At 38.8% G+C, this 16,045-nt stretch overlaps 1 protein-coding gene across 1 annotated transcript; it reads right to left on the reverse strand.

The window, feature by feature from the left end:
• Positions 1-1,008: 1,008 nt before the first annotated feature.
• LOC136766315 (pantothenate kinase 3) lies at positions 1,009-11,421 on the reverse strand. The gene is made up of 7 exons (XM_066719714.1): positions 11,021-11,421; positions 9,102-9,454; positions 8,108-8,361; positions 6,349-6,525; positions 3,610-3,733; positions 2,149-2,274; positions 1,009-2,033 (listed from the first exon to the last, which is right to left on the reverse strand). The coding sequence occupies exons 1-7, from the start codon at positions 11,250-11,252 to the stop codon at positions 1,983-1,985; spliced, it is 1,317 nt and encodes a 438-aa protein (XP_066575811.1). The 5' UTR covers positions 11,253-11,421; the 3' UTR covers positions 1,009-1,982.
• Between the last annotated feature and the right edge of the window lie 4,624 nt (positions 11,422-16,045).

The following is a 16,045-nucleotide window of genomic DNA, read 5'->3' on the forward strand; positions in this document are numbered from 1 at the left end:
AACATAATACAATGTAATTAAGGAAAGTGGACAGAAATAAAACATACTTATGAAAAGAACATTTTTCTGTAGGAGATTTCAAACCACACAAAACAGATAGTATATTTGCTGCAACCTACATCAAACCATTTCAAGGCGACGGAGGGCCAAGGTATGATCCAAAAAAGGGCCAGAGCTCGAGATGGATGTATTTTAAAGATTTTAAACAGGCATATGAAACACATTTACTTCCCCAAATACACTCATTAACAAGTAACATTTCCCATCAAAATATTTTATTAAATAAATGCATAAAATTAAAACATGATATAAATACTCCCTGAGCACACCACCAAAAACAGAATGTCATACATACAATTGAATGACTGTAAAGAATACTTTCGGATGGTATGCGGAACGTGCAGTAACCGAAAATTACTGCTTTCAATTGAATCAGAAGGCACAGAGTCCCCAACAAATACAACAGGTCTGGATTTAGTTGGCCTTTTTTTTTTTTTTATATATCAAACGCTGTACTGAATAATTCTCACTGCAACAAAAATACTTACGGGATGTGTATTATCTAGTAGTAAGGATTACGAATGTAGTTTCACATATAGAAATAATGTGGTCCATAAACAAGCAGCCATCTGAATGAAGAGAAAACTCTGAATAATCTGGCTTTTTGTGCATTACCATTTCCTCTAGGTAATAGAGATTGAAAGTCATATTGGTATATTAAACATAAAATGGGATGTTACTATACATTTTATTTTATTTTGGACCTTTATAAAGTGTTCAGTGCCAATGGTACTAAAATTACTTGAAATTGATCATTTGGTCAAAACTAATGCACAGGAGCAAAGATACAAATGGGAGTTTATTTTTATATATATATATATATATATATATATATATATATATATATATATATATATATATATATATATATATATAAATAAGATGTTTAGTATGAAGAGGGTGTAAAGGAGGAAACTGGAAATTACTATGTATAGTACCAGTTTATGAAATGTCCTATGTTGAGGGTGCTTTACATTCTATATATCGTAAATATCAGCTTGTCCACCAAATGGGGAAGCATGCGTTAAACTGTAATGCCTGTTTAGGACATTAAAAAGGTGTTCCAAAACTCCAATCTATTGTGCTATACAACAAATCAGTTTCACACCATACTTGCAATTTAGCAAGTAACAAGCCTAGTCTATTGTTATTGCCAAGTGATAAACTCAAGAGAACTATTCATATTAAATTTTGCTCATATACAGACTAAACATTCAAGCAATACATTTGCTGAACCAACATTACATAAATCAAGTTTAACAATGATCTCACACGCACACAAAACTAAAACTAAAATTCTCATGCACACCAGAATTGGCTCAAGATAATACTTACTGTCATCTGCAGCAACAAACTGGATCATTCACTATATGAATCCAGCACTAAATCTAAACAGCACTATGTGCTGGATGACGAATATGGATATTTAGTCACAGGTATAGTAGTACAGCAGTATTGCAGCAGTGCCAATTAAGGTTACTTAAAATAACAGTTGTTACAGATTTCACAGACATGTTCCATGCACCACACAACTGAACAGATTTGGGTCTCTTTTCTCAGACAGACATATTATGAGATTGTGAAGTTACATTGTCAGACTAATGACCACAATATAATCCTGGGATCATCTTGGCAAAGCAGTACAGGAATTTTTGATTAAACGTCACCACGGGGAATGCACACACAAACAACTGAATTGCATAGGAGGTATGATTGGCAAACCTTCTAACAGACTAATTCTAATTGAGTTAATATTCCAGTGGAAATTAATCTAATCCTGTTGCATAGCCCCACAATATAGGTTGGGACTGAAGAGAGCACTGAACCGTTATGAACTCAATTCCATTTTCACCAGCTTGTATCACATTCAAAGGGCCCCAGCAGCCAAATAATTAGGCAAGTTTTTTTGTGTGTGTGCATGCTTATGATTGGTTCAACAGCTCCAGCAAGGCACCAACTGCTCCAAAATAGCCCTGTAGGGTAATAAAGGATACAATTATTTTAAAAGTGCTATTACACAGGTCTTATAGAGACTATATATTTTAGCTCATGCTCTGACAAGTAAAACTTTTACATCAGAGTTCTTACCTCATGTTTCAGAAAAAGTGCTTTTAGTTGTCCTTTTGACCAATAGTCCATAGCATATGCCAGAAGCTTCATTGAAAGTGTATTAATCCTTAAGAAGTTGCCAACAAATACCACTCTTTGGATATTCTTCAACACACAAAAACAGAAAATGTCAGTACAATAAATACAATCTGAACTGTATTTTGTTCCCCACTCTTTTGTTGAAATTACTTGATCTGGGGAAATTATATGCAGCCAGTCTTACATTCTTGGTGAAAATGTATATTACAGTGATGCTAATAATAATAATTGTATAACTTTCAGCTCATTAGGTATACAGCTGTACCTGGTAATGCATCTTTCACATTAACAATCACACACAAATATCTTAGTATAATATCACACAAACCAATATTTTGTCTTAAACATTACATTCATATACCTTTCTATTCCTTAGTGTTAATAAAGAACAGAATAAACAAACTGTGTAAGAAGTTTTAAATAAAGCTACAGCAAAAATACTGTAGTACCACACACAGAAAAATAAACCAACTGGTTTGTGTTAAGGCTGACAGAATATCTACTGGTGGAACCAATGTGAAGAAGGACTCTGTGTTTTCATAGCCCTGTACAATGCTGCTTGATATGGATTTTACAAGGCAGCACTGTAAAGAAGCTGAAAACAAAGAGAAAATGATCCATTTCAGAAATATTGTTCGGTGGCTTTCTTCAAAGTAGAGTACATCAAAAATATACATTTGTGTTGCATTCCAATGTCTTAAAACTCTGTTGTACTGATGGAGAATTGCAGCCACTGCATAATTGTGAGCTCTCTCTACTACTGGATCATGATGTTTCACAAACTACAAACTGCTACAGCCAAGTCATTATTTTAATATGATTCTAGAAGTACATTTCCACTTGGCAGATGAGATTATGGTGGTTTTCTTTGTTACAAAGGGGCTTAAAATTGTCTGTGTCCTATGGTAATTTATTCCATAACAGAACACTCATTAGTTCTTAGCATACATTGGTCCAAGTCATTGTTTTGCAAGTCAGAGTCATGTCTCAAGTCTTAACCTTTAACAATTATTTTTGATGATTTTATAGGCCTTAATGCTTTGAAACTTATGGACGTTTTGAACTTTGAACTTGAATTAGAAAGCCTGTACAGTTCCAGGGGAAGCTATACGTTTACCATTGGACACTATAAATGCTTTGCATCCAGTTTGAAGAAATTTGAATTTATCATTTCATTAGCAGAGCACAATCGCTTGAAAGCAAATGGTTGCAAATCTGAGTTTTAAAAGCTGGCTAATAGATCTTTGGAGCCGATTAATAGATGCACTGAATTAAAAAAAGGTTTCCATAGATTTGTAGGACTCTGGATGAGTAAGACCAGGCTAAAATGCCAGAATACCAAAGTACTGAAATATTCAATAGCCAAATTGTACTATTGTGTGTGCCATCAAGAATACTGACCTCATTCAATGCACACATTCTTGTTATTGAACCAATATTATTGGTGATGGTGACCAGTGTTGCTCTGGCCAGGTCTTCTTTTGAAATGGATTCCCGTTTTTCCTTGCACATCATGTTCCCAAAACTAAATGAATAAAAAACAATTAATGAAGTAAATAGATAAAATCATATAGGATGTGGTATTAATAGGATTAATAATATGAATTACTATAAACATTAAAAAAGAAAAAAAGTTAGTATAATTCACAAACGTGTTACAATCCAAAACAAATATACTATACTGAAATAAAAGTAGACCATTAGAAAGGTGTGAAAATACTTTTTGAATCACTGTTGTGAAAGGCTAGAAAGTTTACTCCACATTGTAGGAGATCAAAAAGGTAATACACTGGAACAGCAACAAAACTACCTGAAGAGCAGATGCAAAAGAAATTCAAACAAGATCAGTAACATTAAGATCACTCCAAATGTCAGGTCAGACAGTGTTTCATTTAGCAGTGTGCTTCACTGAAGTGTGGTTTTAGGGCACTTTCATTCCTAGTTCACTTGCAAACAATTCTCAACACATTTCCCCAACATAAAACCAATGTCACCTGTTTTGAGTTTCAGAGTTTTAAAATAAAATATCAAACAGAACAAAATTCCAATGTACCATTTGTAATTCAGTAATATGATAGAATTGGGCAGGGGTCTGAATACTTTTGCAAGGCACCGTGTGTATGTGTATATATGCGACGCCACACTGGACGGTGCAGTCAGGCACAGCCCCGAACTGCCCTGCACTTCCCGGTGTCCTGGGGGAGGGAATTACCAGGGAACAGCTGACCCGCTGTTCCTTACATGACAGGCTCCACTCCTCCATAAAAATAGGCAACCACCAACTTCCTGGGGTGGGAAAGCAGGAGGAGAGCCTTGGAGTGGTTTTGCGAGTAAGAGAGCGGACAAGCAAATAACTAGTATACGGTAATAAGACTTTGGATTTGAACTTGACGACATTTGGATTACGGACTGGATTGTTTGCTACACGGGTCTTGTTCAGGTTTAGTTGTGTGTTTAGAAAGAGAACAGTGTTCATATGAATAGGTAGGCTCAAAAAAAAAGCTGGCGTTTATTAGGTTTTTTTTTTAATATATATTTGATTTGGCTACACATACACACTGTCCTGTACATACAGCAGTACTTTTGCACTATTTACCTGTCTGTTTCCTGAGCCCCAGCAGTACGTGCAATACCACAACACTGCCACAAAGTGGTGGAGAATGCAGGCAAGGCTGTACAACTAAGAAATAATAGAAGGAAAGATCAAGAAAAATCCTCAACAAATGAAAACTAAAATTGAGAAGCTCCTGCGGCGCTACCTCACAGCAACCCAGGAGCATCTGGCCTTTCAGAGCGAGTTGCTGGCTGACCTCTGGGGGATTACCAAGCCAGAGAAGGAAACGTCACTAACGTCCTCGGAGCCCGAGGAGGCGAAGTTACTGGAGCTCGAGTGGGAGGACGACGAGTCAGTGGCTCTGCCTACACTGGGGTGGGACAAGAGGAATGCCCAGCACAGTGTCCCCACTGCTGGGGGAGTGCAGAGATGTGTACACAGGGTCATAAACAAAAACAAAAATACCTAGCTTGTGTCAAGCATAAACACACAAACAAATCACAAACTACACATCTATCTGAAGTTTAAATACAAAGACAGACAGCAACCAATCCAGTCCATAATCCGTTATTCAATCCAATAAATCCGTAAATACAATTAGTTACTGTGATCTTCTCTCTGTCACTCATTCTCTATAGTTTATTTCTCATCAGAAACATCCTCCTCACTTTTCCCATACGGTACTTTTCAATATTAGCAGGATGGAGGGTTGCTTTTATACTGTTCCGGCTTCTGTGGGTGATTTTGTTTTCAGAACGTGAGATCTTTGGGATAGCTTTTTTTTTTTTTTTTTTTTAAGTATTTATATAAAAAATAAATAAAAAAGGAGGACCTTTTTAAGATTGTCAACAGAAAATTAAGACCTTTCAAGGCCATAAAAAAAAAAAAGGGCCTGCGGGAACCCTGTGTTGAGCCTGGTGCAATTCAGCACTATCAGATGTTCAAGAGGCAATCTCAAGAACAGTCTTAGAGAGACTACAGGCACTTTTATGCAGACCAGACAGGAAAGAAAGATAACAGGCCCACGTCTGTTCTGTGATGAGTGGAAGCTCGGTTTCTGCCTGACTCCTCAGGAAGACCCATATATGGTCAAACTGGGGAAAATTAAGGCATATATAATGTTTAACATAAGAAAATTATATTTTGCTGGTGAAAACTGGTTCTTATCAGACCCTGTTCTTCTAGGTATCAGGGTTGGACTATAGCACAGTACCGTAGCACAAGACTGTGAGACAGTGACATTGTTTACACAGACACACAGGAAAGGAAATGTGGTTCTTCACTTGGCATCTTTCAATTTGTACTTATATACCCAAGCCTACTGAACACCTTCAATGCACTAAAACACACTGAAGTACAATTTCCACCTAGTGCTCTTGGTTTTGCAAATCTACTCTTGAAAAGATTTCCACATTTGGAGCATAAGGGGATTATATATTATATATATATATATATACAGACATGTATAATTTGTACAGCTATATTTTATGCAGTAATGCACAGTAGTTTGCACTGAGTAACTGAGTTTGTATTGCCAAGACAGTGAAAACCTGTATTTAGTCAACAGTGACCTAAATGGCACTCACCTCGAAGCCACTGCCCAGCCAGGGAGACCAAATTTATCGTAGTCCCCTCCATAGATATCTCGCACTAGTTTATCCACCCTGGTGCTGTCCCCACACGAGGCCATCTCCAGGGCTTCCTCAAATGTTGAACAGCCTGTCAGCAAGCAGCATAATCCAAGAAAGCTCCCCCCTCCAAGACTGACAGAAAAAGCAAATGTTATGTAGGATTCTATTAACTTAACACATTTACTGTAGACTTTAATTTATAGTGAATTTTGGGCATCTTATGCGATGATTGGTCATGTGCACATTAAATAAATTATTATTTTCAACACAGACAGGAGAGATTGTCAAGAAAAAGGTTTTGATTAGCAAAGGGCTTGTTTATACACCGATCAGCCATAACATTATGACCACTGTTGGGTGAAATGAATAACACTGATAATCTCATTATCATGGCACCTGTCAGTGGGTGGGATATATTAGACAGCAAGTGAACATTTTGTCCTCAATGTTGATGTGTTAGAAGCAGGAAAAATGGGCAAGCGTAAGGATCTGAGCGACTTTGACGATGGCCAAATTGTGATGGCTAGATGACTGGGTCAGAGCATCTCCTAAACTGCAGCTCTTGTGGGGTGTTCCCGGTCTGCAGTGGTCAGTACCTATCAAAAGTGGCACAAGGAAGGAAAAGCGATGAACCAGCGACAGGGTAATGTGCGGCCAAGGCTCATTGATGCACGTGGGGAGCGAAGGCTGGCCTGTGTGGTCCGATCCAACAGACGAGCTACTGTAGCTCAAATTGCTGAAAAAGTTAATGCTGGTTCTGATAGAAAGGTGTCAGAACACACAGGTCATCGCAGTTTGTTGCATATGGGGCTGCGTAGCCGCAGACCAGTCAGGGTGCCCATGCTGACCCCTGTCCGCTGCCGAAAGCGCCTACAATGGGCATGTGAGCATCAGAACTGGACCACGGAGCAATGGAGGAAGGTGGCCTGGTCTGATGAATCACAAGTTCAAGGTGTTGACTTGGCCTCCAAATTCCCCAGATCTCAATCCAATCGAGCATCTGTGAGATGTGCTGGACAAACAAGTCCGATCCATGGAGGCCCCACCTGGCAACTTACAGGACTTAAAGGATCTGCTGCTAACGTCTTGGTGCCAGATACCACAGCACACCTTCAGAGGTCTAGTGGAGTCCATGCCTCAAGGGGTCAGGGCTGTTTTGGCAGCAAAAGGGGGACCTACACAATATTAGGCAGGTGGTCATAATGTTATGGTTGATCGGTGTATAAAAGCACAGAAAAAGTGAAAAATGCTGCTGATAACCATGACATTTCAAAACACTGTAAATTCCATTTAATCATTAAATAGCAGTGAAAATAAAAATTGAAAGGAAAAAAATAATCATTGCCAATTCTGTAAAGAATAACTTACTTTTGTTAATAGAAAGTCATACAGGGGGTAATTTGGGAATGTGTCAAACCTACACTAGAGTATTTGAACTCTTAATTGTCATTTTGAAAGTTAAATCTGCATTGTAAATCTTGGTTCTCACTCTTAAATATCTATATATACACTCATGTTAATTGTAGATCAGATTGCATAGGTCTATCATAGCAAAACAAAAAAGAAGGTCCAAGAGTGGTTTCCACAGTTCTAGCTACCAAATACCAGTCCCTAAAAATGAAAATGATTTTGGCCTCCTTCACATCCTAATGAGAACAATGTAGTTTAAACCTGGTAATATAAATGTTATGTTGTAAAAATATTAGTATCTCACCTGGTCCCAGTTACCCGTTTGTAATTGTCTTTGGAATAAACAGCTAGAATGCTCACACCAGAGCCAATGTTAACCAGCAACAGGGGATAAGGGTTCTCCAGCTTGTAAGGCTTTTGTTGGCACAGATCAGGATCAGTGGGGTTTTCAAAATAGTAGCACTCCGAGTGTCCATTAAACCTGACTGATTCTATGTACAACACTCCTTTTATAAGGCAGTCCAGTTCATCCAACTTACGCAGCCGAAGATCAGCCATCTGCAGAAAAGGTACAAAAACCAAAAGTGATCACTTGTAAATGAATGGGGCTCTGTTTGGGATTCGTCAGATTAAGGCAGGGATACATTGGTTACACAGGAATCCTATAAAGAGCACTTCTACGTTTATGCCGACTACAATCTAATGTGGGGATTGAGTAGCAATTTAAAAATGCATGAGACAGCACCCATTTCCTTACGTTTATACATCCGTTGTTGTTTATCCCCACCGACTAATGTCTACTCCCATTTGGGAGTTATTCTCCTATATAAATAAGGCTATAACCTATTTTGATACTACACCTTTAAGAAATGCCATCATGAGTTTTAGAAATAAAGAACATTATGATGCATGAAGTAAGAGAAGCAAGTCTAAATCCTATAAAACTTACAGGTTAGGCCCCTGGCCCCATAATTCTATAAACTTTAGACTATAATTAACATACAAAGCAAGTGTTAAACACTGGCTAAACTCATTTAATGACCAAGTCAGCACTGTAAGTGAATATAACACACTTTTGTATGAAAATACATATACCTTTTTATTTGTATTGATTTTGTTTAATTTAGTTGAATGGTTTTCCAGTTTGCTGTTCACAGATATTGTCCTCTATTTATAAAATTACATTTGTTGATTAAAATGTTATCTTGAGTAGCAATCGCTGAAATACACCATTGGTTAAAGCACTGGATTTTTATAATTTTTAAAAGATACTTCACAGAACATGAGGGAATACCTACTGTATAGAAATCACGGTCGAATTTATAAGCCCCCCCTCCTGTGGCGCAGAGCATGGTGTGCAAACTGGAGAAGTGCTTGTCTCTGCCCATCTGGAGGAAGGCAGGCATGTCGTGAGTGGGGAAGCGTATGAAATGCAGGTTACCCTTCCGCCCGCACAGGGTGAGGTCTTTGAGCTCCAGGTGGACATCCCGTAAGCCTGTGGACCCATAGGCCACGTTAGACGTCAGGTATCTGCGGATGCTCTTCAGGCTTTCCACTTCCTCTTGCTCCTCCTCTACAGTGATGTCCTTTGGTTCAAAATATACCAGCTTGACCAGGGTCCCTCCGATGTCCATCCCAAACCAGGGGAAGGCTGAACAGAAAAGGCATAAGTTTCATGTTGTTGTACGAAATGGGGGCACACTCACTGAAATTGTTTTATTAGCATGCATAATGGCATATTACTAGAGCCTAAACTGCCTGCAGCTTCAAACCAGTTTGAAAAGGTTCATATTATGGATTTTTTAAATTCATAAATTTTACCTTAATACAAAATGTGGCCATATAAATAACTAGACCAAGAGATTGTCCTAGTTTGTTCTTAGGATGTTTGGATGGCAGCTTGATCTAGAAATCACAGTTATTAATAAAATTGATTAAAATGTTACATCACATGCCTTATCATGTTACAATTGTCCAGTCAGGCTTGTAGTCAATTAGTAGCCTATACCCAATATTATTCTGATGTTTAACAGCCCAATTTTAAATGTAAGTTTGTCATGCAAATTAATTAGAAGGTAACCACACACAGTATAGACCTACATGCTACAAATTATACACCATAATTAAGCTCTTCATGTTATTTCAAACAGCCTAACATTTACGAACTCTCCATTTAAAAAGTTCCCCATACACATACACTTTACATAGTCAGCTGAAAGCCTTTCTGGGGAGGGGAAACAAAACAAAATTGAGGTAAGGTGAAAACTTAACATAGTTTTCAAGTAATGGATGGAAAAAATACATTATATAGTAAGACAAATTAAACATGCAGAGACATTAAAAATATATTGTTGAAATACAAATTGACTGTGACTCTGTAGCTATGCCAGTAGCTTTATTGACAACACATTTTCACGTTTAACTAATGACAAAGACCTTGTAAAAATAATGGTGAAAAAAACAGAATTACAAGATATCAATACAATTATGTAAATAATTGTTTCCATTACATATTCTTACTGCCTAACGATTGCAAATTGTGCATCTGCCTCTGTATGCAAGAATATCACCAATATTGTAATAGTCACATTTTTAAGTAATCTTGCTACACTGCTGAAAATGCGCCGATGGAGAACATCACAAGCATAATGATAAAACGCCCCCCGCACCCCATCCTAAACATCATGGAAACCTGTTCCCCAATACATAGCTACATCACATGAATTTAATGTGCAAGCTGTTCGATCGATCCCAATTATTTAAGAATTTAAAGCAAATCTTAAAATAAATGGATTTATCTTTGTGGTTATATATATATATACACACGCACACACATTAATGCCTATTAATATTATTATATATAGGCTACACACACAAGACTAATAATCGTGAATATCGTCCTGCCTATCCCTTTATACATTTGAAATATAAACACAGATCATATGAAGGCTTTATTCAGGCTTGGGCATTGAATAAGCCAATTGAAGAAACTGCCCATTCAATCACATGAAACATTATTTCTTATTTTAGTACCTGTTCAATCTTGTTTTTCAACGATGTCCTGTGATTAGCTAATTAATTGGGGTTAAATAGGACATGTACCACGGTCAAACTGGTCTGCTTTAAGCCATATTTTGTTGTCTCGATTAGGTGAAACACGTCATTCCATTTTTCGGTGTACTTAAAAATATATTTTAAAAAAAATGTATAAACCTACGCGGCCTGTTCTTTTTCAGGGAGTCGGTCCTTTGCCTGGGCATAGAGTTCGACGGTAGGCGCTCCCTCGACGCACTTGCTCTGGGCGCATCAGCTTCTTTCTCCGTGGTGTCCCCAGCTCTTGGAGCGGCTGACTCCTTTCTTTGCGCCCACTGCTGCTTCTCCCCTACACTCTCTTCCTCCTCCGTTTCTGCGGCTGCTTCATCTTCACAGTGATAACCGTTCAACTCCATTGCGAAAATATCAGAAGGACATTTAACTGAAAATGACAACTTATACCAGGCTAACACAGTGCAAAAAACCTTCCTTCCCTCAAATGCCTTTCCTTCGACACATTGCTTTTTGTTTACAGGCGCAGCACGAAGTCATCTCAGGCGGAATCTGCGTTGCTACTGCACTTTGATTGAAGACACTTCAAGCCAATCACCATCAAGTTTACAGTCATTGATTATTCTACTGACCAATGGCTTCTAACCGAATTCTCCACAGGCGTCTGTAAACGTGCTGTGGTCTAGCTCTGTAGTGCGTCTGCAAATGTCAATGCAAGTACTGTAATAGGCTATATATATATAGTGCCTTGCAAAAGTATTCAGACACATTACCAATTCTCCCATATTACTGAATTACAAATGGTACAATGAAATTTGGTTCTGTTTGATATTTTATTTTAAAACACTGACATTCAAAATCAATTATTGTAAGGTGAGTGGTTTTATGTTGGGAAATATTTGTAAGAAAAAATAAAATAAATAAACATGTTGCTTGCATAAGTATCCAACTCCTGTGCTGTGGAAGCTCCCAGTTTACACAAATGAAAGAAATTGCCCCAGCAAAGACACAATTCCCTTACCTTTGCTCCCAACCCGTGAACCATTCAAGTTGCTGTCACATTTTCTGGATAAAAAACCCACTGTTGAAGGGTCATTGCTCAGGCTGTGAATCTGAAGGAAAATGAAGACCAAAGAGCATTCTACAGAATACAAATGCATAGATTAGGAAAATAATATCCAAGTGTTTGGATATCCTAGTGAGCTCAGTTGCCTCAATTATCAGGAAGTGGAAGCTGCATCACCACCCAGGCACTGCTAAAAAACGGATGTCCCTCAAAACTCAGCCCTGAAACAAGAAGGTGACTTGTGAGAAAAGCCACAGAGAGGCCAACAATCACTTTGAAGGAGCTACAGAGGTCAGTGTCTGGGAGTGGAGTATTGGTGCACCAGTCAACCATATCAAGAGCTCTGCATAACACTGGCCTGTTTGGAAGGGTGGCACTAGCAAGAAAGAAGCCGTTACTCCAAAAGTACCATCTGAAAGAGTGACCCAGCTGCAATGTGGGAAAAGCTTTTGTGGTCAGATGTACTTCTTAATGTTTCTACTGGAGCAAATCAATGTTTCATTACAAGTAAATAAATAAATAAACTAGACTATAGCTTAGATCTTGAGAAATTCATGAATGAAAGTTGACTAACCTCTTTAAGAGCAAAGCATCAAGCAAAAGTTACACCACTTAATTTAAGTGCAACTGAGACCTGCATGGCCCAAACAGTGCTCCCTGGGTGCAGCACAGTGCATGGTGCAATAAGTGTGTTCTGCACGGTGCTCCTGTGCATAAGGATAAGAGCGTCTGCTAAATGACAAATAATGTAATGTAATAAGGAATAAGGAGTAAGAGAGTAAGTCTCCATCCAGTGCTGCAAGAAGCCCTCTGTTTTTGTGTGTTGGTTGGTACTGAGCTTACAGTGGTTAGACATCCCTCTAGCCATACCACATATTTTTGTGTAAGCGTCTGGGTGGTTGAGGTACTTTTCACCTAACCACATTGGCCAGCATTGACCACTGCACGCACGCACACACACACACACACACACACACACACACACACACACACAAACACTCAAAGTAAAGATAAGTCAATTCTCTTGAATAAAGAAAAAGAAAATGAAGGTCGAGAATCTCCTTTCTTTCTTCAGAACAAGTCTTCTTGCTGGTGGCTTGACTGCGGTACACAGTCATCCAGTGTAGAACACTGTTATGGAGTGAAAACATTTACATTTGCATTTTTAACCCTTTACTACATCTTGCAATTTGCCCCCAGAAGAGAGAGACACTTCCTGTGATATCTGCATGGGTCCAGACCACCTGTGCAGGGTGTTGGAAGACTCTGAATTTCACTCACTACACCTCCTGCAGAATGACCAGAATCGAGATGCTGGAGCAAGTAGGCCTACACGCTGGGCTCAATTTCAGTATCACCACAGCTTAGCTATCTTCTTCCCGACAATATGGTACCCTAGCTTCGGGTCTAATGTGTGTGTGTGTGTGTGTGTGTGTGTGTGTGTGTATATATGCATGTATGTGTATATGTGTGTATATGTATGCATGTGTATATGTATGTGTTCTGAAAGGGCTCTACCAGACTCTTTCGAAGGCTCTGTGCCTTGTGTGTGTGCTAGTGTTGGTGTTCTTTGTACAACCCTGAGCTAAAAAACTGGCGCCCCTCTGTGTAGCTGCCACCTGTGTGTCGAGGCCTCGGGTCTGCGCTAATCGGAGCACTGGTTGACCTACCTTTCCATGGTGTGTCCCCTAGTCTGCATGTCCCTGCCGATCGGGTGCTGCTAGTCGTGCTGTCATGCTCCTCGACAGAGTATTTTTGTAGAGACCTCCCCTGATGCCAAGATAGCTCGGTCGATGCTATGGTGAGCATATTTCTATGTTTGCAGACTGTGTATCTCCGCCCTACATGCATGACTACACTATTAGGCCTCAAACTACAGTTACACTGGTGTGAAGCCTGCTACTCAGCCCTTTCCAGTGACGTGCTGAACTGTCTTCTGGTACCTCCCTGTTCTCATACTACATATAGTGTGTCAGCCCTATGTACTGAATTACACTATTATGTTTCAGCTTCCAGCTCAGCTATTGTCCAGTGAGCCCTCCTGCTCATCTCAGTGCAACAGTCATAAGAACATAAGAAAGTTTACAAACGAGAGGAGGCCATTTGACCCATTGTGCTCCTTTGGTGTCCATTAATAACTAAGTGATCAAAGGATCATATCCAGTCTATTTTTAAATATTCCCAGATTTTCAGCTCCAACCACATCGCTGGGGAGTTTGTTCCAGATTGTGAAGAAGTGTCTCTTGTTTTCTGTCTTGAGTGCCTTGAAGCCCAATTTCCATTTGTGTACCCGGGTGCGTGTGTCCCTGCTGATCTGGAAAAGCTCCTCTGGTTTGATGTGGTCGATGCCTTTCATGATTTTGAAGACTTGAATCAAGTCCCCAAGTAGTCTCCTCTGTTCCAGGGTGAAAAGGTTCAGTTCCCTCAGTCTCTCAGTAGGACATTCCCTTAAGAATAAGACCTGGAATAAGTCTGGTTGCTCTCCTCTGAACTGCCTCCAGAGCAGCAATATCCTTCTTGAAGTGTGCTGCCCAGAACTGTACACAGTATTCCAGATGAGGTCTAACTAGTGCATTGTACAGTCTTAACATTACTTCCCTTGTTTTAAATTCTACACTTTTGACAATATACCCTAACATTCTTTTTTATTGCTTCCCCACATTGTTTGGATGGAGAAAGTGAGGAGTCCACGTAGACATATCATATGCTTTCACATGATCTACAGCTGCAGTTGCATGTTAAAAAAACTAAATAAATTAGTAAGACATGATCTGCCTCATCTAAACCCATGTTGACTATCTCCAAGAATATGATTTTCATTACGATGCTCCTATATTTTCTATATTAGAATTTTTTCCAACATTTTACAAGTAATGCAGGTGAGACTGATAGGTCTGTAATTTCCTGGCCCAGTTTTGTCCCCTTTCCTGTGGATTGGTATGACATTTGCTGTCTTTCAGTCAATTGGCACATCCCCTGTACTAAGTGTCATTTGGAATATTTGAGTTAGCGGCCTATACATAATTTCCCTAATTTCTTTAAGTACAGTTGGAAAGATCCCATCTGGTCCAGGTGATTTGTTTGTTTTTAATTCTGCTAGTCCCTTTAGCATCTTCTCCTCATTTATCCTGATCTCTCTTAGGGTTTGACTGGACTGGTTGTGAACCTGTGGCATGTTATCCATTTTTTATTTTGTAAAAACCTCTGTGAAATACTCATTTAGAACATTTGCCACATCTTGTTTGTTTTCCAAGATACTTCAATTTTTGCCCTTCAGCTGTTTCACTTCCTCCTTCATTGACCTCTTGCTGTTGTAGTTTTGAAAAAAGCTCTTTGCATTAGTTTTAGCTCCAAGAGCTATGTTTCTTTCTATTTCCCTCTTTGCTTTCTTGATCCCTTTCTTAACATCTCTTTGCAGCTCAACATATTCTTTGTATGTAGTTTAATCTATATCCCTTTTGTATGCGCTAAACAATATTTTGTTTCTCTTGATATTTTTTTGCATACCTCTATTAAACCATTTTGGCCAATGATTTTTGGTCCTCAATTTGCTAAGTTTTGGTACAAATTTCTCCTGAGCCTCAGTAGTATATTCTTAAAATACAACCATCCATTTTCAACTGAATCTGTATCCAGTGTGCTCCAATCTAACTCTTCTAAGTGCCACCACATACCTTAAAGGTTTGCTTTTCTAAAATTGTAGACCATTGTTTTAGACTTGTTCCTTGTTTTTTGAAAGTATGCCTCAAAGCTAACCATATTGTGATCACAATTTGCCATTGGTTCTCTAACTAGTGTCTCTCTGACTCTATCTTGGTCATTTGAAAAGATCAAGTCAATGCATGCACTCTCCCTGGTTGGTTCCCTGACAAATTGAGTTAGAAATTTACCATCTCAACCATTTCTATTTCTGCTTCTGTAGTCCCGACTGGGCTTTCCCAGTCTATGTTTGGGAAATTGAAAACCTCCCATGATAACAGCCACATCCTTGCTACATGCAGTCCTGATTACATTGTACAATGCAACATCTTGCTGAATATCTGAGTTGGGTGGTCTATAACACACTCCTACCGCTAATCCTCCAGATATTTTGTTCAAAAGTTTAACCCACAAAGATTCTATTTCATTACT

The sequence above is a fragment of the Amia ocellicauda genome, chromosome 13 (genome assembly GCF_036373705.1).
Source record: "Amia ocellicauda isolate fAmiCal2 chromosome 13, fAmiCal2.hap1, whole genome shotgun sequence".
Taxonomy (NCBI): domain Eukaryota; kingdom Metazoa; phylum Chordata; class Actinopteri; order Amiiformes; family Amiidae; genus Amia; species Amia ocellicauda.

What these genes read in the sequence shown, in the direction of transcription:
- LOC136766315 (XM_066719714.1), bottom strand. Translation starts at nt 11,252, where the DNA reads ATGGAGTTGAACGGTTATCACTGTGAAGATGAAGCAGCCGCAGAAACG. An exon ending in CCTGAAAAAGAACAGGCCGC is followed by an intron (nt 9,455 to 11,020) that starts GTAGGTTTATAC and finishes TTTTCTGTTCAG; the next exon opens with CCTTCCCCTGGTTTGGGATG. An exon ending in AAACGGGTAACTGGGACCAG is followed by an intron (nt 6,526 to 8,107) that starts GTGAGATACTAA and finishes TTTTTCTGTCAG; the next exon opens with TCTTGGAGGGGGGAGCTTTC.